Below are 26,499 nucleotides of genomic sequence, written 5' to 3'. Positions count from 1 at the left end.
CCCCCCCTTTGAAGAGGGGGATGACTGCAGCTGCTTTCCAATCTTTGGGAATCTCAGACGACACGAAAGAGAGGTTGAACAGGCTAGTAATAGGGGTGGCAACAATTTCGGCAGATAATTTTAGAAAGAAAGGGTCCAGATTGTCTAGCCCGGCTGATTTGTAGGGGTCCAGATTTTTCAGCTCTTTCAGAACATCAGCTGAATGGATTTGGGAGAAGGAGAAATGGGGAAGGCTTGGGCGAGTTGCTGTTGGGGGTGCAGTGCTGTTGACCGGGGTAGGAGTAGCCATGTGGAAAGCATGGCCAGCCGTAGAAAAATGCTTATTGAAATTCTCAATTATGGTGGATTTATCAGTGGTGACAGTGTTTCCTATCTTCAGTGCAGTGGGCAGCTTGGAGGAGGTGTTCTTATTCTCCATGGATTTTACAGTGTCCCAGAACTTTTTTGATTAAGTGTTGCAGGAAGCAAATTTCTGCTTGAAAAAGCTAGCCTTGGCTTTTCTAACTGCCTGTGTATAACAGTCTAACCAGGGTAGCCTAGTGGTTAGAGCGTTGGACTAGTAATCGAATGGTTGCAAGTTCAAATCCCTGAGCTGACAAGGTACAAATCTGTCGTTCTGCCCCTGAACAGGCAGTTAACCCACTGTTTCTAGGCTGTCATTGAAAATAAGAATTTGTTCTTAACTGATTTGCCTGGTTAAATAAAGGTAAAATAAAAAAATAAAAATAAAATAACAGTTTCTAGCTTCCCTGAACAGCTGCATATCACGGGGGCTGTTTGATGCTAATGCAGAACACCATAGGATGTTTTTGTGTTGGTTAAGGGCAGTCAGGTCTGGGGAGAACCAAGGGAACCTATATCTGTTCCTGGTTCTAAATTTCTTGAATGGGGCATGTTTATTTAAGATGGTTAGGAAGGCATTTAAAAAAAATATCCAGGCATCCTCTACTGACGGGATGAGATCAATATCCTTCCAGGATACCCCGGCCAGGTCGATTAGAAAGGCCTGCTCGCTGAAGTGTTTCAGGGAGCGTTTTACAGTGATGAGTGGAGGTCGTTTGACCGCTGACCCATTACGGATGCAGCAATGAGGCAGTGATCGCTGAGATCTTGGTTGAAGACAGCAGAGGTGTATTTAGAGGGGAAGTTGGTTAGGATGATATCTATGAGGGTGCCTGGTAGGTTCATTGATAATTTGTGTGAGATTGAGGGCATCAAGTTTAGATTGTAGGATGGCTGGGGTGTTAAGCATGTTCCAGTTTAGGTCGCCTAGCAGCACGAGCTCTGAAGATAGATGGGGGGGCAATCAGTTCACATATGGTGTCCAGAGCACAGCTAGGGGCAGAGGGTGGTCTATAGCAGGCGGCAACGGTGAGAGACTTGTTTTTAGAGAGGTGGATTTTTAAAAGTAGAAGTTCAAATTGTTTGGGTACAGACCTGGATAGTAGGACAGAACTCTGCAGGCTATCTTTGCAGTAGATTGCAACACCGCCCCCTTTGGCAGTTCTATCTTGTCTGAAAATGTTGTAGTTTGGAATTAAAATTTCAGATTTTTTGGTGGTCTTCCTAAGCCAGGATTCAGACACAGCTAGAACATCTGGGTTGGCAGAGTGTGCTAAAGCAGTGAATAGAACAAACTTAGGGAAGAGGCTTCTAATGTTAACATGCATGAAACCAAGGCTATTACGGTTACAGAAGTCATCAAAAGAGAGCGCCTGGGGAGTGGGAGTGGAGCTAGGCACTGCAGGGCCTGGATTCACCTCTACATCGCCAGAGGAACATAGGAGGAGAAGAATAAGGGTGCGGCTAAAAGCAATAAGAATTGGTCGTCTAGAACGTCTGGAACAGAGAGTAAAAGGAGGTTTCTGGGGGCGATTAAAATAGCATCAAGGTATAATGTACAGACAAAGGTATGGTAGGATGTGAATACAGTGGAGGTAAACCTAGGTATTGAGTGATGAAGAGAGAGATATTGTCTCTAGAAACATCATTGAAACCAGGAGATGTCATTGCATGTGTGGGTGGTGGAACTAATAAGTTGGATAAGGTATAGTGAGCAGGACTAGAGGCTCTACAGTGAAATAAGCCAATAAACACTAACCAGAAAAGCAATGGACAAGACATATTGACATTAAGGAGAGGCATCCTTAGTCGAGTGATCAAAAGGGTCCAGTGAGTGGAGAGGTTGGTTGGGGGTCACGGCGATTTAGACAGCTAGCCAGGACATCGGTAGCAAGCTAGCATAGCATGGAGGTCTGTTATTAGCCACCTCTTGCGTTCCGTCAGGAGATTAGTGGGGTTCCGTTTGGTAGAAGGGATTAATCCAAATCACACAACAACAAAAATAAAAGAAAAACAATAGATATAGTTATAGAGGCCCAAGAATAAACATAATAATAATATAGTAGGGTACTACATAGTGAATAGGGCACTACAAAGTGAATAGGGTACTACATAGTGAATAGGACACTACATATTGAATAGGACACTGCATAGTGAATAGGACACTGCATAGTGAATAAGGCACTACATAGTGAATAGGGAACTACATAGTGAATTGAACACTACATAGTGAATAGGGCACTGTATAGTGAATACGTCACTACATAGTGAATAGGGCACTACATAGGGAATAGGGGACAACATATTGAATAGGGCACTACATAGTGATTAGGGCACTACAAAGTGAATAGGGGACAACATATTGAAAAAGGCACTACATAGTGAATAGGGCACTACAAAGTGAATAGGGTACTACATAGTGAATAGGACACTACATATTGAATAGGGCACTACATAGTGAATAGGGAACTACATAGTGAATAGGGTACTACATAGTGAATAGGGCACTACAAAGTGAATAGTGTACTACATAGTGAATAGGACACTGCATATTGAATAGGACACTGCATAGTGAATAGGACACTGCATAGTGAATAAGGCACTACATAGTGAATAGGGAACTACATAGTGAATAGCACACTACATAGTGAATAGGGAACTACATAGTGAGTAGGGCACTACATAGTGAATAGGGCACTACATAGTGAATAGGGCACTACATAGTGAATAGGGCACTCATAGTGAATAGGGCACTACATAGTGAATAGGGTACTACATTGTGAATAGGGTACTACATAGTGAATAGGGCACTACATAGTGAATAGGGATCTACATAGTGAATAGGGCACTACAAAGTGAATAGTGTACTACATAGTGAATAGGACACTGCATATTGAATAGGACACTGCATAGTGAATAGGACACTGCATAGTGAATAAGGCACTACATAGTGAATAGGGAACTACATAGTGAATAGCACACTACATAGTGAATAGGGAACTACATAGTGAGTAGGGCACTACATAGTGAATAGGGCACTACATAGTGAATAGGGCACTACATAGTGAATAGGGCACTACACATAGTGAATAGGGCACTACATAGTGAATAGGGCACTGTATAGTGAATAGGGCACTGTATAGTGAATAGGGCACTACGTAGTGAATAGGGCACTACGTAGGGCACTACATAGTGAATAGGGCACTACATAGTGAATAGGGTACTACATAGTGAATAGGGCACTGTATAGTGAATAGGGCACTGTATAGTGAATAGGGCACTACGTAGGGCACTACATAGTGAATTGAACACTACATAGTGAATAGGGCACTGTATAGTGAATAGGTCACTACATAGTGAATAGGGCACTGTATAGTGAATAGGTCACTACATAGTGAATAGGGCAATACATAGTGAATAGGGCACTGTATAGTGAATAGGGCAATACATAGTGAATAGGGCAATACATAGTGAATAGGGCACTGTATAGTGAATAGGGCACTGTATAGTGAATAGGGCACTGTATAGTGAATAGGGAACTACGTAGGGCACTACATAGTGAATAGGGCACTGTATAGTGAATAGGGCACTGTATAGTGAATAGGGCACTGTATAGTGAATAGGGCACTGTATAGTGAATAGGGCACTGTATAGTGAATAGGGCACTACGTAGGGCACTACATAGTGAATAGGGCACTGTATAGTGAATAGGGCACTGTATAGTGAATAGGGCACTACATAGTGAATAGGGTACTACATAGTGAATAGGGCACTGTATAGTGAATAGGGCACTGTATAGTGAATAGGGCACTACGTAGGGCACTACATAGTGAATTGAACACTACATAGTGAATAGGGCACTGTATAGTGAATAGGTCACTACATAGTGAATAGGGCACTGTATAGTGAATAGGTCACTACATAGTGAATAGGGCACTGTATAGTGAATAGGGCACTGTATAGTGAATAGGGCACTGTATAGTGAATAGGGCACTACGTAGGGCACTACATAGTGAATAGGGCACTGTATAGTGAATAGGGCACTGTATAGTGAATAGGGCACTGTATAGTGAATAGGGCACTGTATAGTGAATAGGGCACTGTATAGTGAATAGGGCACTGTATAGTGAATAGGGCACTGTATAGTGAATAGGGCACTGTATAGTGAATAGGGCACTACGTAGGGCACTACATAGTGAATAGGGCACTACGTAGTGAATAGGGCACTACGTAGGGCACTACATAGTGAATAGGGCACTACATAGTGAATAGGGCACTACGTAGTGAATAGGGCACTACGTAGGGCACTACATAGTGAATAGGGCACTACATAGTGAATAGGGCACTGTATAGTGAATAGGGCACTACGTAGGGCACTACGTAGTGAACAGGGTGCCGTTTGGGACACAACCTATTTCAACACTGTCTTATTGACTGTGTCTAGATGCCGTGAGATATAATGATCGCCGAATCCTGCGATTTGGGAAACACGCGGACGTTAAATGTATTAATTAGCGAATATGAAAAATAAAGACACAATGTTGTGAATGAACGTCAAGACCTGTTAATTGAAGCCGACAGCTAGTTCTCTCCGAGCAGCATGTCTCCTCTCACAGGCAAACCTGTTTTTTGGGGGGCGGGGTTTAGGGCAGGACTCATTCCATCAGTCATGTTAATTAAGCAGCCTGCCAAACTATACGGAGGAGATTGTTGGTGGTGTGCGTGTGCTTGTATGCGTGTGAATGGCGGTGATTGTTGGTGGTTTAATAAATAAGATGATGGTGATGGATGATGTTCCCAGTCCAATCAGGATGCAGAGAATAATGAAGAGGAATTCAGCAACCGACAACATGTCACCCCTGTGCTGTGTGGATGGTGTGTGTGGAGTGTGGATGGTGTTTGTGGAGTGTGGATAGTGTGTGTGTGTGTGTTTGTGTGTGTGTGTGTGTGTGTGTGTGTGTGTGTGTGTGTGTGTGTGTGTGTGTGTGTGTGTGTGTGTGTGTGTGTGTGTGTGTGTGTGTGTGTGTGTGTGTGTGTGTGTGTGTGTGTGTGTGTGTGTGTGTGTGTGTGTGTGTGTGTGTGTGTGTGTGTGTGTGTGTGTGTGTGTGGAGTGTAGATGGTGTAGAGGTGGTTTTGATTGGAGATGTAATTATTATTTTTAAATGTGACATTTTTTGGTACTTTTACATATTTTTCTCCCTATTTCGTGATATCCAATTGGCAGGTACAGTCCCATCTCTGCAACTCCCCAAAACTATTACAAACCCTCCACCCACCCAATCTAACCCCCACCCACCCAATCTAACCCCCCGCCCACCCAATCTAATCCCCCCACCCACCCAATCCAACCCCCACCCAACCAATCTAACCCCCACCCACCCAATCTAACCCCCACCCACCCAATCTAACCCCCACCCAACCAATCTAATCCCCCCACCCACCCAATCCAACCCCCACCCAACCAATCTAACCCCCCCCCACCCAACCAATCTAACCCCCCCCACCCACCCAATCTAATCCCCCCCCTCACCCACCCAATCCAACCTCCCACCCAACCAATCTAACCCCCACCCACCCAATCTAACCCCCCCCACCCACCCAATCCAACCCCCATCCAACCCCCCCCAGCCCATCCAACTCCCCCAGCCCATCCAACTCCCCCAGCCCATCCAACTCCCCCATCACATCCAACTCCCCCAGCCCATCCAACCCCCAGCCCATCCAACCCCCCCAGCCCATCCAACCCCCCAGCCCATCCAACCCAACCCTAACTCTATCGTGCTGAGACAATTCATCCTTTATTCAGATGATTCAGCATTTTATTCAGTTACCCCTAATAACTCTGTTGACGTCATCTTCAAACGGGCATTTCTGCTCTCATTTGTCCAAGTAACTTTCAATTACTATCAAGGGCCCTTTGACACAGATTTCTGAAGCACCCCCCCCCCTCTAAACCCATGTCAAGACTAGTAGAAGCACCCCCCTCTAAACCCATGTCAAGACTAGTAGAAGCACCCCCCCATCTAAACCCATGTCAAGACTAGTAGAAGCACCCCCCTCTGTTGACGTCATCTAAACCCATGTCAAGACTAGTAGAAGCACCCCCCTCTAAACCCATGTCAAGACTAGTAGAAGCACCCCCCTCTAAACCCATGTCAAGACTAGTAGAAGCACCCCCCTCTAAACCCATGTCAAGACTAGTAGAAGCACCCCCCTCTAAACCCATGTCAAGACTAGTAGAAGCACCCCCCTCTAAACCCATGTCAAGACTAGTAGAAGCACCCCCCTCTAAACCCATGTCAAGACTAGTAGAAGCACCCCCCTAAACCCATGTCAAGACTAGTAGAAGCACCCCCCCCCTCTAAACCCATGTCAAGACTAGTAGAAGCACCCCCCTCTAAACCCATGTCAAGACTAGTAGAAGCACCCCCCCATGTCTAAACACATGTCAAGACTAGTAGAAGCACCCCCCCCTAAACCCATGTCAAGACTAGTAGAAGCACCCCCTCCATGTCAAGACTCTAAACCCATGTCAAGACTAGTAGAAGCACCCCCCCCTAAACACATGTCAAGACTAGTAGAAGCACCCCCCCCCCCCTAAACCCATGTCAAGACTAGTAGAAGCACCAGTCGTGAACAGATGGTCCAGTTACTGCTGGAGTAGCCATGCTGACGCCATCAGTCCATCTAGTAGTTTCACCAATATGTTTTACGGCCTCTGTATATGAGACATGAAAATTAATAAAAATCTCTGTGCCTCTATCTGCAACCGGCATCCATCAAATACTAGATTGTGTCGTCGTTGTCCACCCCCCCCCCCCCCAAAACAAATTATCAGACAATGAAACTGAGAAATCCTACATGTACTTTCTCAGGTAAGACCTTCTTGAACCTCAGTAGCCATCACAACGTTCCACTCCGACAGATCATTACTCCTATCCGTCCTATCTTCATGCTCCTCTCAGCAGCAAGGTGTTGGGTTCTTATTTTTCAGAGTAAATAACTCACGGACATTAGAGAAGCTTTAACCAAATTTAATTATTCCCCAAAGGTTCGACACAGCTGTATTCAGACAAAAAAAAATTCTGATCTATAATGTATTTAATATCTCAATGTTCAAAGTTTAGCCCGAATCCAACAAAGGTGTCTAATTTACCTAATACTTTCTACTATAGACTATTCAGGTTCTTGAACCTCATCCCTAAATAGACCCATGTCATCTGAACTAATAACCCTATTGATGGCTATCCAGCACAGCTGTTATCTCTCCAACCTTCTCTCCATATCCTCTATCGCCCCATCCTCACTATTCACCGTTAAACCCACCACAGCAGTAGTCTTCCTCCTCCAGCAGCAGTACTGAAATGAGATGTTAGCTCCACTATAACCAGACAGGTACCAGACAGGTAGCTCCACTATAACCAGACAGGTACCAGACAGGTAGCTCCACTATAACCAGACAGGTAGCTCCACTATAACCAGACAGGTAGCTCCACTATAACCAGACAGGTAGCTCCACTATAACCAGACAGGTAGCTCCACTATAACCAGACAGGTAGCTCCACTATAACCAGCCAGGTACCAGACAGGTAGCTCCACTATAACCAGACAGGTACCAGACAGGTAGCTCCACTATAGCCAGACAGGTAGCTCCACTATAACCAGACAGGTAGCTCCACTATAACCAGACAGGTAGCTCCACTATAACCAGACAGGTACCAGACAGGTAGCTCCACTATAGCCAGACAGGTAGCTCCACTATAACCAGACAGGTAGCTCCACTATAACCAGACAGGTAGCTCCACTATAACCAGACAGGTAGCTCCACTATAACCAGACAGGTAGCTCCACTATAACCAGACAGGTACCAGACAGGTAGCTCCACTATAACCAGACAGGTAGCTCCACTATAACCAGACAGGTAGCTCCACTATAACCAGACAGGTAGCTCCACTATAACCAGACAGGTAGCGCCACTATAACCAGACAGGTAGCTCCACTATAACCAGACAGGTACCAGACAGGTAGCTCCACTATAACCAGACAGGTACTCCACTAGACAGGTAGCTCCACTATAACCAGACAGGTAGCTCCACTATAACCAGACAGGTAGCTCCACTATAACCAGACAGGTAGCTCCACTATAACCAGACAGGTAGCTCCACTATAACCAGACAGGTAGCTCCACTATAACCAGACAGGTACCAGACAGGTAGCTCCACTATAGCCAGACAGGTAGCTCCACTATAACCAGACAGGTAGCTCCACTATAACCAGACAGGTAGCTCCACTATAACCAGACAGGTAGCGCCACTATAACCAGACAGGTAGCTCCACTATAACCAGACAGGTACCAGACAGGTAGCTCCACTATAACCAGACAGGTACCAGACAGGTAGCTCCACTATAACCAGACAGGTACCAGACTCTCCACTATAACCAGACAGGTAGCTCCACTATAACCAGACAGGTAGCTCCACTATAACCAGACAGGTAGCTCCACTATAACCAGACAGTTAGCTCCACTATAACCAGACAGGTAGCTCCACTATAACCAGACAGGTAGCTCCACTATAACCAGACAGTTAGCTCCACTATAACCAGACAGGTAGCTCCACTATAACCAGACAGTTAGCTCCACTATAACCAGACAGGTACCAGACAGGTAGCTCCACTATAACCAGACAGGTACCAGACAGTTAGCTCCACTATAACCAGACAGGTAGCTCCACTATAACCAGACAGTTAGCTCCACTATAACCAGACAGGTACCAGACAGGTAGCTCCACTATAACCAGACAGGTAGCTCCACTATAACCAGACAGGTAGCTCCACTATAACCAGACAGGTAGCTCCACTATAACCAGACAGTTAGCTCCACTATAACCAGACAGGTAGCTCCACTATAACCAGACAGGTAGCTCCACTATAACCAGACAGGTAGCTCCACTATAACCAGACAGGTAGCTCCACTATAACCAGACAGGTAGCTCCACTATAACCAGACAGGTAGCTCCACTATAACCAGACAGGTAGCTCCACTATAACCAGACAGGTAGCTCCACTATAACCAGACAGGTAGCTCCACTATATCCAGACAGGTAGCTCCACTATAACCAGACAGGTAGCTCCACTATAACCAGACAGGTAACAGACAGGTAGCTCCACTATAACCAGACAGTTAGCTCCACTATAACCAGACAGGTAGCTCCACTATAACCAGACAGGTAGCTCCACTATAACCAGACAGGTAGCTCCACTATAACCAGACAGGTAGCTCCACTATAACCAGACAGGTAGCTCCACTATAACCAGACAGGTAGCTCCACTATAACCAGACAGTTAGCTCCACTATAACCAGACAGGTAGCTCCACTATAACCAGACAGGTAGCTCCACTATAACCAGACTGGTAGCTCCACTATAACCAGACTGGTAGCTCCACTATAACCAGACAGTTAGCTCCACTATAACCAGACAGTTTGCTCCACTATAACCAGACAGGTAGCTCCACTATAACCAGACTGGTAGCTCCACTATAACCAGACAGGTACATGACAGGTAGCTCCACTATAACCAGACAGGTAGCTCCACTATAACCAGACAGTTAGCTCCACTATAACCAGACAGGTACCAGACAGGTAGCTCCACTATAACCAGACTGGTAGCTCCACTATAACCAGACTGGTAGCTCCACTATAACCAGACAGGTAGCTCCACTATAACCAGACAGGTAGCTCCACTATAACCAGACAGGTACCAGACAGGTAGCTCCACTATAACCAGACAGGTAGCTCCACTATAACCAGACAGGTACCAGACAGGTAGCTCCACTATAACTAGCCTAGTGGTTAGAGGTGTGAGGCAGGTAGCCTGGTGGTTAGAGGGGGAAGGCAGGTAGCCTAGTGGTTAGAGGTGGGAGGCAGGTAGCCTGGTGGTTAGAGGGGGAAGGCAGGTAGCCTAGTGGTTAGAGGGGGGCAGGCAGGTAGCCAGTGGTTAGAGGGGGGCAGGTAGCCTAGTGGTTAGAGGGGGAGGCAGGTAGCCTAGTGGTTAGAGGGGGAGGCAGGTAGCCTAGTGGTTAGAGGGGGAAGCAGGTAGCCTAGTGGTTAGGGGGGAAGCAGGTAGCCTAGTGGTTAGAGGGGGAAGGCAGGTAGCCTAGTGGTTAGAGGTGGGAGGCAGGTAGCCTGGTGGTTAGAGGGGGAAGGCAGGTAGCCTAGTGGTTAGAGGGGGGAGGCAGGTAGCCTAGTGGTTAGAGGGGGGGCAGGTAGCCTAGTGGTTAGAGGGGGAGGCAGGTAGCCTAGTGGTTAGAGGGGGAGGCAGGTAGCCTAGTGGTTAGAGGGGGGAAGCAGGTAGCCTAGTGGTTAGAGGGGGGAAGCAGGTAGCCTAGTGGTTAGAGGGGGGAAGCAGGTAGCCTAGTGGTTAGAGCGTTGGACCAGTAACCAAAAGTTAAGAGAGTCAAGAGCTGACAATGTAAAAATCTGCGGTTCTGTAGCTGCTGAATAAGGCAGTTAACCCACTGTTCCTAGACCAGTTAACCCACTGTTCCTAGGCCAGTTAACCCACTGTTCCTAGACCAGTTAACCCACTGTTCCTAGACCAGTTAACCCACTGTTCCTAGACCAATTAACCCACTGTTCCTAGACCAGTTAACCCACTGTTCCTAGACCAGTTAACCCACTGTTCCTAGACCAGTTAACCCACTGTTCCTAGACCAGTTAACCCACTGTTCCTAGACCAGTTAACCCACTGTTCCTAGACCAGTTAACCCACTGTTCCTAGACCAGTTAACCCACTGTTCCTAGAACAGTTAACCCATGGTTCCTAGACCAGTTAACCCACTGTTCCTAGACCAGTTAACCCACTGTTCCTAGATCAGTTAACCCACTGTTCCTAGACCAGTTAACCCACTGTTCCTAGACCAGTTAACCCACTGTTCCTAGATCAGTTAACTCACTGTTCCTAGACCAGTTAACCCACTGTTCCTAGACCAGTTAACCCACTGTTCCTAGACCAGTTAACCCACTGTTCCTAGACCAGTTAACCCACTGTTCCTAGACCATTTAACCCACTGTTCCTAGACCAGTTAACCCACTGTTCCTAGACCAGTTAACCCACTGTTCCTAGACCAGTTAACCCACTGTTCCTAGACCAGTTAACCCACTGTTCCTAGACCATTTAACCCACTGTTCCTAGACCAGTTAACCCACTGTTCCTAGACCAGTTAACCCACTGTTCCTAGACCAGTTAACTTTTACTTTGATTTGGACCCCCCCTTTATTCAGTGAAATGTTATTCCATTTATTCCATTTATTTTAGTCACATGTCTGTGGAACTTGTTCAGTTTATGTCTCAGTTGTTGAATCTTGTTATGTTGATACAAATATTTACACATGGTAAGTCTGAGTTTAGGTCCTGGATGGCAGGAAGCTTGGCCCCAGTGATGTACTGGGCTCTCTCTCTCTCTCTCTCTCTCTCTCTCTCTCTCTCTCTCTCTCTCTCTCTCTCTCTCTCTCTCTCTCTCTCTCGCTCTCTCTCTCGCTCTGGCTCGCTCTCGCTCTCTCTTGCTCTCTCTCGCTCTCTCTCGCTCTCGCTCTCTCTCTCTCCCCCTCTCAATTCAATTCAATTCAAGGGCTTTATTGGCATGGGAAACATGTGTTAACATTGCCAAAGCAAGTGAGGTAGACAACATACAAAGTGAATATATAAAGTGAAAAACAACAAATATTAACAGTAAACATTACACATACAGAAGTTTAAAAACAGTAAATACATTACAAATGTCATATTATATATATATATACAATGTACAAATAGTTAAAGGACACAAGATAAAATGAATAAGCATAAATATGGGTTGTATTTACAACTCTCTCTCTCTCTCTCTCTCTCTCTCTCTCTCTTTCTCTCTCGCTCTTTCTCTCTTGCTCTTTCTCTCTCGCTCTCTCTCTCTCGCTCTTTCTCTCTCGCTCTCTCTCTCTTGCTCTTTCTCTCTCGCTCTCTCTCTCTTGCTCTTTCTCTCTCGCTCTCTCTCGCTCTCGCTCGCTCTCGCTCTCTCTTGCTCTCTCTTGCTCTCTCTCGCTCTTTCTCTCTCGCTCTTTCTCTCTCGCTCTCTCTCTCTCTCTATCAATGCATCATCTCCGCAATGTTATCTGTTGTGGAAGGGCTGCATATGTTTCAATAAGGCTCGCTAAGTAAAACAAATGTGTCTGTTACCGAAAAGAACGATGACAAAAAAGTTTCTTGGAGAAAGTTGCTCAATAATTTTAAGGTCTCAGACAATTAAATTGTGCTGTGAGAGATGAGCATTAGCCTCACTTTATTTTGTTTTTTCTCTAATTGCCCCTCCCATAGACACACACACACCAGTCTCTAACCACCACATACACATACACTCATTGATATACACACACACCTGCCCACCCTCCAACCTACACTCCTCCCAACTCCTACTTCGTAACAGACCCTGACTCTTCCCTCTATCTCTCTCTCTCTCTCCATCTCTCTCTGTCTCCCTCTCTCTCTCTCTCTCTCTCTCTCTCTCTCTCTCTCTCTCTCTCTCTCTCTCTCTCTCTCTCTCCCCAGCGTTCCGCCACAATGAGTGTCCAGACCCGGGGGTTCCAGTGAATGGGAAGAGGTTTGGCGAGAACCTTCAGCTGGGCAGCTCCATCTCCTTCCTGTGTGAGGAGGGCTTTGTGAAGACCCATGGCTCACAGACTGTCTCCTGTATCCTGAAGGATGGAAATGTGGTCTGGGACAACGCTGTGCCACGCTGTGAAGGTGAGAGGAGAGGAGACTATTTCTGTCAGGCTTTTGTTGTCTTGTCATCTTTCTGTCCTCCTGTCCCTCTTTCCTCCATGTTATTCTCACGCTGTGAAGGTGACAGCAGACATTACTCCTCATCTTTAATTTTTATATATTTGTCCCGTTTAACATTTGAGTCATTTAGCAGACACTTTTATCCAGAGAAAATGACAATAATTGCATTCATCTTAAGTAGCTAAGAGAGACTACAACACGTCACAATTGTACCAAGTACATTTTCCCTTAATTAACAGAGTATTTATCAGCAAAGTCAGTGTTCGTGGGAAAAGACAAGTGCGGGAGGGAGGTTTCAGCTGAAACTCTGTCAGACACTGTGAGAGCTGCTGCCACAGCTCCTCAGACATACCTTATTAAGCCCTATTATTGTGCAACAATTCTAAATCCAATCGTGTGTTAAAAAAAACTGTTTTGATGGCCACGATTAAAAAAATAACTACTCATTATATCTCAACTGGTAATTGAAGCGTGCTTCCCATTCACCGTTGAAGTGGATAGACAATTGTAGGCAAGGCTGCGGTGCATCACACACCACTTTGCAATGAGCTGGAGTCAATAGCCTATGCATTTTGAAAAATTACTTCATTGTTTGAAACCTGAACATTTTACTTCATATTATGAGGACTGTCTTACCTTGCTTCAAAGTAGCCTATTTCTATCTAGCCTATTTCTATCTAGCCTATTTCTATCTAGCCTATTTCTCTCTAGCATATTCCTCTCTAGCCTATTTCTCTCTAGCCTATTTCTATCTAGCCTATTTCTATCTAGCCTATTTCTATCTAGCCTATTTCTATCTAGCCTATTTCTCTCTAGCCTATTTCTCTCTAGCCTATTTCTATCTAGCCTATTTCTCTCTAGCCTATTTCTCTCTAGCCTATTTCTCTCTAGCCTATTTCTCTAGCCTATTTCTCTCTAGCCTATTTCTCTCTAGCCTATTTCTCTCTAGCCTATTTCTCTCTAGCCTATTTCTCTCTAGCCTATTTCTCTCTAGCCTATTTCTATCTAGCCTATTTCCTTCTAGCCTATTTCTCTCTAGCCTATTTCTATCTAGCCTATTTCTCTCTAGCCTATTTCCTTCTAGCCTATTTCTCTCTAGCCTATTTCTCTCTAGCCTATTTCTCTCTAGCCTATTTCTCTCTAGCCTATTTCTCTCTAGCCTATTTCTCTTCTAGCCTATTTCTCTCTAGCATATTTCTCTCTAGCATATTTCTCTCTATTTCTCTCTAGCCTATTTCTCTCATGTTCTGTTGGTTTTACAATCAACTTTCTTTCATTGTTTAGTAGCTAAAGACACAGTCATATTAGCAACCCATGCTAGTTTATGCTAATCATAGTCATATTGTTAACCCTTCTAGTTGATTATAATCCTAGTCATATTAGCATCCCATGGTAGTTGATGATAATCCTAGTCATATTAGCATCCCATGCTTGTTGATGATAATCCTAGTCATATTAGCAACCCATGCTAGTTGATGATAATCCTAGTCTTATTAGCATCCCATGCTAGTTGATGATAATCCTAGTCATATTAGCATCCCATGGTAGTTGATGATAATCCTAGTCATATTAGCATCCCATGCTAGTTGATGATAATCCTAGTCATATTAGCATCCCATGCTAGTTGATGATAATCCTAGTCATATTAGCATCCCATGGTAGTTGATGATAATCCTAGTCATATTAGCATCCCATGCTAGTTGATGATAATCCTAGTCATATTAGCAACCCATGCTAGTTGATGATAATCCTAGTCATATTAGCATCCCATGCTAGTTGATGATAGTCCCAGTCATATTAGCAACCCATGCTAGTTGTTGATAATCCCAGTAATATTAGCATCCCATGCTAGTTGTTGCATCTTTAGATCTCCCCTGTTTCTAAATGTCTGATGGATATTTTAATTTCTGTCACATGAAACCCCTCACTTGTGCAGTTCGCTTATGACAACAGTGTTTGCCAAATACTCCCACACGTAGGCCACTGCCTTGTGCACATTGTTGTGCTTATAAAGTGAACAAAAAATGATGTATCAACGTTTTAAGCTAAACATTCTGATCTGTTGCATCCGACCTCATTGCTTTTTAAAGTTGTAAGAAATGTTATTTGAAATGGATCGGAATAGGCTATTTCTTTCTCGCATAGAACAACAAGCTGACTAATAGAATGGGTTAACTTTTCTATTATGGGGCAGAGTAGATTGACATAGGCTAGTGGTTTTGCGGTTCGTTACTTTTGGCTGAGGAAAAGTAAACGTGGTGATTCTAACCTATTCAAGGTGAGCATCGTAATTTAGTAAGAAGGAAAGACGTTGTTGAATTCTCAAGTTTTTTTTCTTGAGTTCTGTTCATGTTCATGGACACTTCAAGATTATTAACGTGTCCTTCAGCCTGTTACCAAGCCTTAGTAAACTTTTTTTTTTTAAATGGTGTTTGACCAGATACTATGCTAGTTTACAGTAAACAAATTGACATCAAACGTTCAGCTCGCTTACAGGGAAGGATATTCAACAAGCCAAGGCACTTCAGGAAAGTAGGCTTATGTCGCACAGGTGAGCTATTTGAAAGTAAAACTTTTTTTTTTAAATCAAAATGCGTATTTTTTTTAGCAGCAATACCTTCTGGAATATGTGAACAATCATGTGCCTTAAACAAACTTGTATGCCCTCTGTAAATATGAAAACAATTTCTAAATTACGAACACAGTTGGTTAAGCCACAGAAAAAGTCAGGAACCTTCCCACTAGCCATGATTGGATGAGATAATGGATGGACTGGACATGCCGAGAGAAGAGTTCGGATTGGTCTGCCATGTAGCATCCTTCTGTCTATAACATGAGCTGGTCAATATGTGTAGGTAATCCTTTCTAACACAGCTTATTTCTTTAACCTCTTGCTCCTACCTGGCACGCAGGCGTCCCATCTAGATCTCTGGAAATGCAAATGCGCTATGCTAAATGCTAATAGTATTAGTTAAAACTAAAACGTTCATTAAAATACACATGCAGGGTATTGAATTAAAGCTACACTCGTTGTAAATCCAGGCAACAAGTCAGATTTTTAAAATGCTTTTCGGCGAAAGCATGAGAAGCTATTATCTGATAGCATGTAACACCCCAAAAGACCCGCAGGGGACGTAAACAAAATAATTAGCATAGTCGTCGCTACACAAACCGCACAAATAAAATATAAAACATTCATTACCTTTGACCATCTTCTTTGTTGGCACTCCTAGATGTCCCATAATCACTATTGGGTCTTTTTTTCGATTAAATCGGTCCATATATAGCCTAGATATCGATCTATGAAGACTGTGTGATAAACGGAAAAAATAGCGTTTCATAACGTAACGTCATTTTTTAAAATTCAAAAAGTCGACTTTCACAAAACACTTCGAAAGTGGCGCATGGATATTTATTTCCATTTTCAGTGATCAGATTTTCTTGCACTTTTTGATGAAACGCACGTTCTGTTATAGTCACAGCCGTGATTTAACCAGTTTTATAAACGTCTGAGTGTTTTCTATCCACACATACTAATCATATGCATATACTATATTCCTGGCCTGAGTAGCAGGGCGCTGAAATGTTGCGCGATTTTTAACAGAATGTTCGAAAAAGTAGAGGGTCGACTGAAGAGGTTAAATAAATCACATAGCAAAGGTTTTCACTTTTGGCATCTGTGGAATGCAAGGTGCAATTAGAGTATGATAGCTAAGGAGATGGAGGAGATTCTGTCGTTTGATTGCACATATGCAGACGGTCAAAAAGAGAACACAGACGGCTGTTGTATAAAACACCTGTCTCCGGATTACATCTTCAAACGAAGGGCAACCATGGCATCCGTGACAGAGAGGGAGAAGCGTCCATCCATATATACAGGTAAGAGAGTCTAGCTAGCTACATTTTCAGATATTACACGTTTCTAATTTAGTCAGAAAGTCGTTTTCATTTCAAGTTAAATTTTACTGTTAGCTAGCTAGCTATAGTTTCAATGTATGATCTGTGTAGTGATAGTATTCATATCTCAGAGCCATTTGCATTGCTAGTTATAGTGCATTGCATATAACCTAGTGTCACGTTCGTTGTATGGGTGAGACCAAGGAGCACCGGAATATGAATACATCTTCTTATTTAATGAAACAAAGAACACTTAAACAAACTTACAAAACAACTAAATGAACGTGAAGCTATATATGATAAGTGCAGACACAGGCAACTAACACATAGACAATAAACCACTACCCAATACCCAAGGAATATGGCTGCCTAAATATGGTTCCCAGTCAGAGACAACGATAAACAGCTGCCTCTAATTGAGAACCAATCTAGGCAACCATAGACATACATAACACCTAGACGAGTAAACACCCACAGACATACTTACAACATACTTACGACATACTTAAAAACACGTACATCACCCATGTCTTAACCTTGACCTAACCGAAATAATAAAGAAAACAAAGAATACTAAGGTCAGGGCGTGACACCTAGCTAGTTCACATTGAACCTGTATAGCTACCTGCTAGCTAGCTATTTGTCTAAACAAAAGACTCCACTATACAAGTAAAAATTTCAATAGAATGTTCATGATGTCACTGCTACAACTGTCAATAGACGTAGTTCATAAATTCACTCTGGCTATTTACTCTGCTTTCTCGTCTGAGTGTGCCAGAGTGCATAATAATAATTTAAGAACCCTTAATTAACACCCATTCAAATTGGCAAGGTGTCAGTAAACTTTGGCAAAAAAAGCATAATTAAATTGTTGGCTGCAGCGCAGTTACAGTCACCAACGTTCTGGACAAAATTAGAAATGAAGACAGCCTAAGGAGCTCTGCTAAGGCGAGTAAAATGGTCAGAGTGAGGTGTTCCCTCATCTGTGTCTGGAAGTAGCTAGCAAGCTAGCCAACCTTAGCCATTTAGATTGGGTGCTTGACTGCTGTTGTTAGGACAGAACGTTCAGATGAACTCCCCGGCCAGAGCCTCTCTCTGAATGCTCCGAGAGCATGAATGCTCTGAATTAAAATTAAAATAAAAATATAACCTTTATTTAACTAGGCAAGTCAGTTAAGAACAAATTCTTATTTTCAATGTCAGCCCAGGAACAGTGGGTTAACTGCCTGTTTAGGGGCAGAACGACAGATTTGTACCTTGTCAGCTCGGGGGTTTCAACTCACAACCTTCAGGTTACTAGTCACACACTCTAACCACTAGGCTACTCTGCCGCCCCAATTTACAAAGGGACAGTCTGACAACGCTCTGAGTTTACAGTCCCCCAGAGCGCACTCTGGCACTCCAGATTTAATTTAGGAACCCGTACTATAAACCAGCCTTTAGTCTTGAAATCTTTGGTTGTTTAGTACATGGCCTCACATGCGAATCATTAAAGAGATGGGTGCCATCTGTGCCAGCTCCTCGTACTCACCCTGAAGAGCAGGTCATCAGTCCGGTGCCATCTGTGCCAGCTCCCCGTACTCACCCTGAAGAGCGGGTCATCAGTCCGGTGCCATCTGTGCCAGCTCCTCGTACTCACACTGAAGAGCAGGTCATCAGTCCGGTGCCATCTGTGCCAGCTCCCCGTACTCACCCTGAAGAGCGGGTCATCAGTCCGGTGCCATCTGTGCCAGCTCCTCGTACTCACCCTGAAAAGCCAGAGACCGTCAGGGAGGCGATGGAGAAGTTGAGAGAGAGAGATGAGAGAAATGTTATGTAGGTGTGTTCTGCATGGCATCCGACCTGAAGAGCCTGTCAGCAGTCTGGTGCCAAGTGTTCCAGGTCCACGCACCAGGCATCCAGTGGCACGGTGTCCAGTCCTGCTCCAAGGCCGGAACCTTCCTCTGCGCCGGTGCCCAGTCCAGGCACGGTGTCCAGTCCTGCTCCATGGCCGGAACCTTCCTCTGCGCCGGTGCCCAGTCCAGGCACGGTGTCCAGTCCTGCTCCAAGGCCGGAGCCTTCCTCTGCGCCGGTGCCCAGTCCAGGCACGGTGTCCAGTCCTGCTCCATGGCCGGAACCTTCCTCTGCGCCGGTGCCCAGTCCAGGCACGGTGTCCAGTCCTGCTCCAAGGCCGGAGCCTTCCTCTGCGCCGGTGCCCAGTCCAGGCACGGTGTCCAGTCCTGCTCCAAGGCCGGAGCCTTCCTCTGTGCCGGTGCCCAGTCCAGGCACGGTGTCCAGTCCTGCTCCAAGGCCGGAGCCTTCCTCTGCGCCGGTGCCCAGTCCAGGCACCCTAGACTAGAGCGTCTATAGGGTCTGTGCAGCAGGATGAATTTTAGCGTCCCTACTAATAGTGAATGCATATGTAATATAGCAAGCAAGCCCAGCGTTAGCTTTAGTGCTCCACCTGAGTGTCAATGCAAATCTAATATGATGCTACTAGCGTTAGCGCTCCTCCCCGTGAATCAATGCAAATCTAATATTATGCTACTAGCGTTAGCGGTCTTCCTAATAGTCATTGAATATCTAATATGATGCTACTAGCGTGAACTCTCCTCCGTAAGGGTCTCATCAAGCTTTTCATTCATGCTAATTGAAGTGGAGCTTTACAGATGTCCCCTCTTTGTCATTGAGAGCTGCTTGAGTCCTAGCTAGAGTACTCCTGAAACCTATCCAGGAGCAGCATTGTGGCGTAAAGTCTTTTAATGGTTTCAATCACAACAGAAGACGACCACAACGCTTAGGTGCAGTGTTTTGGTCTGGGTTATGCTTCATTCTGGAGAGAGAGAGAGAGAGACAGACAGAGAGAGAGAGAGAGGGAGGGAGAGAGAGAGAGACAGACAGACAGACAGACAGACAGACAGACAGACAGACAGACAGACAGACAGACAGACAGACAGACAGACAGACAGACAGACAGACAGACAGACAGACAGACAGACAGACAGACAGACAGACAGACAGAGAGGGACAGAGAGAGAGACAGAGAGACACAGAGAGAGAGAGAGAGAGAGAGAGAGAGAGAGACAGAGAGAGAGAGAGAGAGACAGACAGACAGAGAGAGAGAGAGACAGAGAGAGAGAGAGAGGGACAGAGAGAGAGACAGACAGACAGAGAGAGAGAGGGACAGAGAGAGAGAGAGAGAGACAGAGAGAGAGAGAGACAGAGAGAGAGAGAGAGAGAGAGAGACAGACAGAGAGACAGACAGACAGACAGACAGACAGAGAGAGAGAGGGACAGAGAGACAGAGAGACAGACAGAGAGAGAGAGAGAGAGAGAGAGAGAGAGAGAGAGAGGAGAGAGAGAGAGACAGAGAGAGAGAGAGAGAGAGAGAGAGAGACAGAGAGAGAGACAGAGAGAGAGAGAGAGGGACAGAGAGAGACAGACAGACAGAGAGAGAGAGAGAGGAGAGAGAGAGAGAGACAGAGAGAGAGAGAGAGTAAATGAGTTTTTATTCATTAGAGAGACAGAGAGACACAGAGAGAGAGAGAGAGATTGAGAGAGATTTATGTTATTCAATGACATCTAGAGAGAGAGACAGAGCACATTAGCGAGCAGAAGTCTCAGATGGACAGAGAGTGAGATTAAACAGACAGACAGAGAGATGAGGATTTATGTTAATCAAAGACATTTGACATTTGCAGACAGACAGACCCTTCCAGACTCAGAGACTCAGTCTCTGAAATAATGAGACCTTCAGTCAGTCTCTGAAGTAATGTTTGACCTTGAGAGAATTGATCCAGATGACAGAGATGTCAGACAGAACCACTGAGATTATTATTATTGACCATTGACCATGAGGTCATCTATGAACATTTGAACATCTTGGTCATGTTCTGTTATAATCTCCAGACAGCCAGAGAGAGGACTGGCCACCCCTGAACAGGTTCCTGTCTGTTATTTTGTGATGATGTAAATTGCTTGTTTGTTTTTGGGTTCATGAAGCATTTGAGATATCAGTATGCCATTGTGTCAATGCATTTGATTGATTGATGACACAGTGGACACTGATTTAACACAGTGGATTGAACAATGACATCTAGAAACAGTGAACACAGGCACATTGAACACAGCGAGCAGCAAGTCTCATATCATATACTGTTGTGTGATGATTAACACAGTGGTTTCTGTTCAGTGTGATACAGAGATGTAGGATTTATGTTAATCAAAGACATTTGCACATTTGCTAGAACACACACACCCTTCCACCCTCCCTTTCCAGGGACTCATCCACTCAGTCTCTGAAATAATGTTTGACCTTCAGTCAGTCTCTGAACACAGTAATGTTTGACCTTGAGCTCCAGTAATTGTCATCCATTTCACATGACAGTGATGTCCTGTTGCACCCTCACATTGAACACTGTGATTATTATTATTGACCATTGACCATTGAACACAGTGGTCATCTATTAAACATTTGAACATCTTGGCCATGTTCTGTGGACAATTGAACACAGTGGACACAGTGGACACAGCCAGAACACAGAGGACTGGCCACCCCTCAGAACCTGGTTCCTGGACACAGTGGACACATTCTTGGACACTGGGTTTTGGCCTTTGAACTAGTGGAGTTTTTCCACAGTGGCCACCGTGGACTTCTAACACCTGCATTGAACACATTGCTGTTTGGGGTTTAGGCTGGGTTTCTGTGGACAGCACTTTGAGATATCAGCTGAACACAGTGGAAATTGAACACAGGGCTTTATAAAGTGGACATTTGATTGATTGATAGACACAGTGGACACGGACACATGACACATTGAACACAGTGGACACATTGAACACAGTGGACACATGGACACAGTGGACACATTGAACACAGTGGACACAGTGGACACATTGAACACAGTGGACACAGTGGACACAGTGGACACATTGAACACAGTGGACACAGTGGACACAGTGGACACATTGAACACAGTGGACACAGTGGACACAGTGGACACATTGAACACAGTGGACACATTGAACACAGTGGACACAGTGGACACAGTGGACACATTGAACACAGTGGACACATTGAACACAGTGGACACAGTGGACACATTGAACACAGTGGACACATTAAACACAGTGGACACATTGAACACATTGAACACAGTGGACACATTAAACACAGTGGACACATTGAACACAGTGGACACAGTGAACACATTGAACACAGTGGACACATTAAACACAGTGGACACATTGAACACAGTGGACACAGTGAACACATTGGAACACAGTGAACACATTGGACACAGTGGACACATTGAACACAGTGGACACATTGAACACAGTGGACACACAGTGGACACAGTGGACACAGTGGACACATTGAACACAGTGGACACATTGAACACAGTGGACACAGTGGACACATTGAACACAGTGGACACTGGACACATTGAACACAGTGGACACATTGAACACAGTGGACACAGTGGACACATTGAACACAGTGGACACAGTGGACACATTGAACACAGTGGACACATTGAACACAGTGGACACAGTGAACACACAGTGGACACATTAAACACAGTGGACACATTAAACACAGTGGACACATTAAACACAGTGGACACATTGAACACAGTGGACACAGTGAACACATTGAACACAGTGGACACATTGAACACAGTGGACACATTAAACACAGTGGACACATTGAACACAGTGGACACAGTGGACACAGTGGACACAGTGGACACAGTGGACACAGTGGACACATTGAACACAATGAACACATTGAACACAGTGGACACTGAGATGTACTGTATAATATATTCTCCACCTCTCCACCTCTCTCCACCTCTCACCTCTCCACCTCTCCACCTCTCACCTCTCCACCTCTCCACCTCTCCTCCACCTCTCCACCTCTCACCTCTCTCCACCTCTCACCTCTCCACCTCTCACCTCTCCACCTCTCACCTCCTCTCCACCTCTCCACCTCTCACCTCCACCTCTCACCTCTCCACCTCTCACCTCTCACCTCTCCACCTCTCTCACCTCTCCACCTCACCTCTCTCCACCTCTCCACCTCTCACCTCTCCACCTCTCACCTCACCTCTCCACCTCTCACCTCTCACCTCTCACCTCTCACCTCTCACCTCCACCTCTCACCTCTCCACCTCTCCACCTCTCCACCTCTCCACCTCTCACCTCTCCACCTCTCCACCTCTCACCTCTCCACCTCTCCACCTCTCACCTCTCACTCTCCACCTCTCTCTCACCTCTCCACCTCTCCACCTCCACCTCTCACCTCTCCACCTCTCCACCTCTCCACCTCTCACCTCTCACCTCTCCACCTCTCCACCTCTCACCTCTCCACCTCTCCACCTCTCACCTCTCACCTCTCCACCTCTCACCTCTCTCTCACCTCTCCACCTCTCACCTCTCACCTCTCACCTCTCCACCTCTCTCACCTCTCACCTCTCACCTCTCACCTCTCCACCTCTCCACCTCTCCACCTCTCCCACCTCTCACCTCTCCACCTCTCCACCTCTCTCCACCTCTCACCTCTCCACCTCCACCTCTCCACCTCTCCACCACCTCTCCACCTCTCCACCTCTCCACCTCTCTCTCCACCTCTCCACCTCTCCACCTCTCACCTCTCCACCTCTCCACCTCACCTCTCCACCTCTCCACCTCTCCACCTCTCCACCTCTCACCTCTCCACCTCTCCACCTCTCCACCTCTCCACCTCACCTCCACCTCTCCACCTCTCCACCTCTCCACCTCTCCACCTCTCCACCTCTCCACCTCTCCACCTCTCCACCTCTCCACCACCTCTCCACCTCTCTCCACCTCTCACCTCTCCACCTCTCCACCTCTCACCTCTCACCTCTCACCTCTCACCTCTCCACCTCTCCACCTCTCCACCTCTCCTCTCACCTCTCCACCTCTCACCTCTCCACCTCTCACCTCTCACCTCTCCACCTCTCACCTCTCACCACCTCTCCACCTCTCCCTCTCCACCTCTCTCCACCTCTCCACCTCTCCACCTCTCTCACCTCTCCACTCTCACCTCTCCACCTCTCACCTCTCACCTCTCCACCTCTCACCTCTCCACCTCTCCACCTCTCCACCTCTCCACCTCTCACCTCTCTCCACCTCTCCCTCTCCACCTCTCCACCTCTCACCTCTCACCCTCTCTCTCACCTCTCCACCTCTCCACCTCTCCACCTCTCTCCACCTCTCTCCACCTCTCTCCACCTCTCCACCTCTCTCCACCTCTCCACCTCTCCACCTCCACCTCTCCACCTCTCCCTCTCACCTCTCTCCACCTCTCACCTCTCCACCTCTCACCTCTCCACCTCCACCTCTCACCTCTCCACCTCTCACCTCTCCACCTCTCCACCTCTCCACCTCTCCACCTCTCACCTCCACCTCCACCTCTCACCTCTCCACCTCTCTCACCTCTCACCTCTCCACCTCTCACCTCTCACCTCTCCACCTCTCCACCTCTCCACCTCTCACCTCTCACCTCTCCACCTCTCCACCTCTCCACCTCTCACCTCCACCTCTCCACCTCTCTCCACCTCTCACCTCCACCTCTCCACCTCTCACCTCTCACCTCTCCACCTCTCTCTCCACCTCTCCACCTCTCCACCTCTCACCTCTCCACCTCTCCCTCTCCACCTCTCACCTCTCACCTCTCCACCTCTCCACCTCTCCACCTCTCCACCTCTCACCTCTCACCTCTCCACCTCTCACCTCTCTCACCTCTCCACCTCTCACCTCTCCACCTCTCTCTCTCACCTCTCACCTCTCACCTCTCTCCACCTCTCACCTCTCCACCTCTCCACCTCTCACCTCTCCACCTCTCACCTCTCACCTCTCACCTCTCACCTCTCACCTCTCACCTCTCCACCTCTCCACCTCTCCCACCTCTCTCTCACCTCTCTCTCACCTCTCCACCTCTCCACCTCTCACCTCTCCACCTCTCCACCTCTCACCTCTCCACCTCTCACCTCTCCACCTCTCACCTCTCACCTCTCCACCTCTCCTCTCCACCTCTCCACCTCTCCACCTCTCCACCTCTCACCTCTCCACCTCTCACCTCTCACCTCTCCACCTCTCACCTCTCCCACCTCTCCACCTCTCCACCTCTCACCTCTCACCTCTCACCTCTCCACCTCTCACCTCTCACCTCTCACCTCTCACCTCTCACCTCTCACCTCTCCACCTCTCACCTCTCCACCTCCACCTCTCACCTCTCACCTCTCCTCCACCTCTCACCTCTCACCTCTCCACCTCTCACCTCTCACCTCTCACCCTCCACCTCTCACCTCTCCACCTCTCCTCTCCACCTCTCCACCTCCACCTCTCCCTCTCCACCTCTCACACCTCTCTCACCTCTCCACCTCTCCCACCTCTCCACCTCCACCTCTCCCTCTCACCTCTCACCTCTCCACCTCTCCACCTCTCACCTCTCACCTCTCCACCTCTCCACCTCTCTCCACCTCTCTCCACCTCTCCACCTCTCCACCTCTCCACCTCTCACCTCTCCACCTCTCTCTCCCTCTCCACCTCTCTCCACCTCTCCACCTCTCCACCTCTCCACCTCTCCACCTCTCCACCTCTCACCTCTCCTCCACCTCTCCACCTCTCCACCTCTCTCCACCTCTCCCACCTCTCTCTCCACCTCCTCTCACCTCTCCACCTCTCTCTCCACCTCTCACCTCTCCACCTCTCTCCACCTCTCTCACCTCTCTTCCTCCTCTCACCTCTCCACCTCTCTCCACCTCTCCACCTCTCTCCACCTCTCCCTCTTTAATATACTCAATTCAATTCAATTCAATTCAAGGGCTTTATTGGCATGGGAAACATGTGTTAACATTGCCAAAGCAAGTGAGGTAGACAAAATACAAATTGAAATGAACAACAAAAATGAACAGTAGACATTACACATACAGAAGTTTCAAAACAACAAAGACACCACAAATGTCATATATATATATATATATATACAGTGTTTTAACAATGTACAAATGGTAAAGGACACAAGATAAAATAAATAAGCATAAATATGGGTTGTATTTACAATGGTGTTTGTTCTTCACTGGTTGCCCTTTTCTCGTGGCAACAGGTCACAAATCTTGCTGCTGTGATGGCACACTGTGGAATTTCACCCAGTAGATATGGGAGTTTTTCAAAATTTGATTTTTTTTCAAATTCTTTGTGGGTCTGTGTAATCTGAGGGAAATATGTCTCTCTAATGTGGTCATACATTGGGCAGGAGGTTAGGAAGTGCAGCTCAGTTTCCACCTCGTTTTGTGGGCAGTGAGCACATAGCCTGTCTTCTCTTGAGAGCCATGTCTGCCTACGGCGGCCTTTCTCAATAGCAAGGCTATGCTCGCTGAGTCTCTACATAGTCAAAGCTTCCCTTCATTTTGGGTCAGTCACAGTGGTCAGGTATTCT

At 46.4% G+C, this 26,499-nt stretch overlaps 1 protein-coding gene across 1 annotated transcript in view; it reads left to right on the top strand.

Annotated features, from left to right (window-relative positions):
• The window catches only part of LOC124042645 (CUB and sushi domain-containing protein 1-like), an 842,040-nt gene that overhangs the window by 455,121 nt on the left and 360,420 nt on the right, over positions 1-26,499 (top strand). Inside the window, 1 exon segment of the mRNA XM_046360721.1 lies at positions 12,924-13,118. Coding sequence (XP_046216677.1) covers positions 12,924-13,118 — 195 coding nt within the window.

This window comes from Oncorhynchus gorbuscha, linkage group LG09 (assembly GCF_021184085.1).
Source record: "Oncorhynchus gorbuscha isolate QuinsamMale2020 ecotype Even-year linkage group LG09, OgorEven_v1.0, whole genome shotgun sequence".
Taxonomy (NCBI): domain Eukaryota; kingdom Metazoa; phylum Chordata; class Actinopteri; order Salmoniformes; family Salmonidae; genus Oncorhynchus; species Oncorhynchus gorbuscha.
This window is presented reverse-complemented; position numbering and strand designations above follow the sequence as displayed.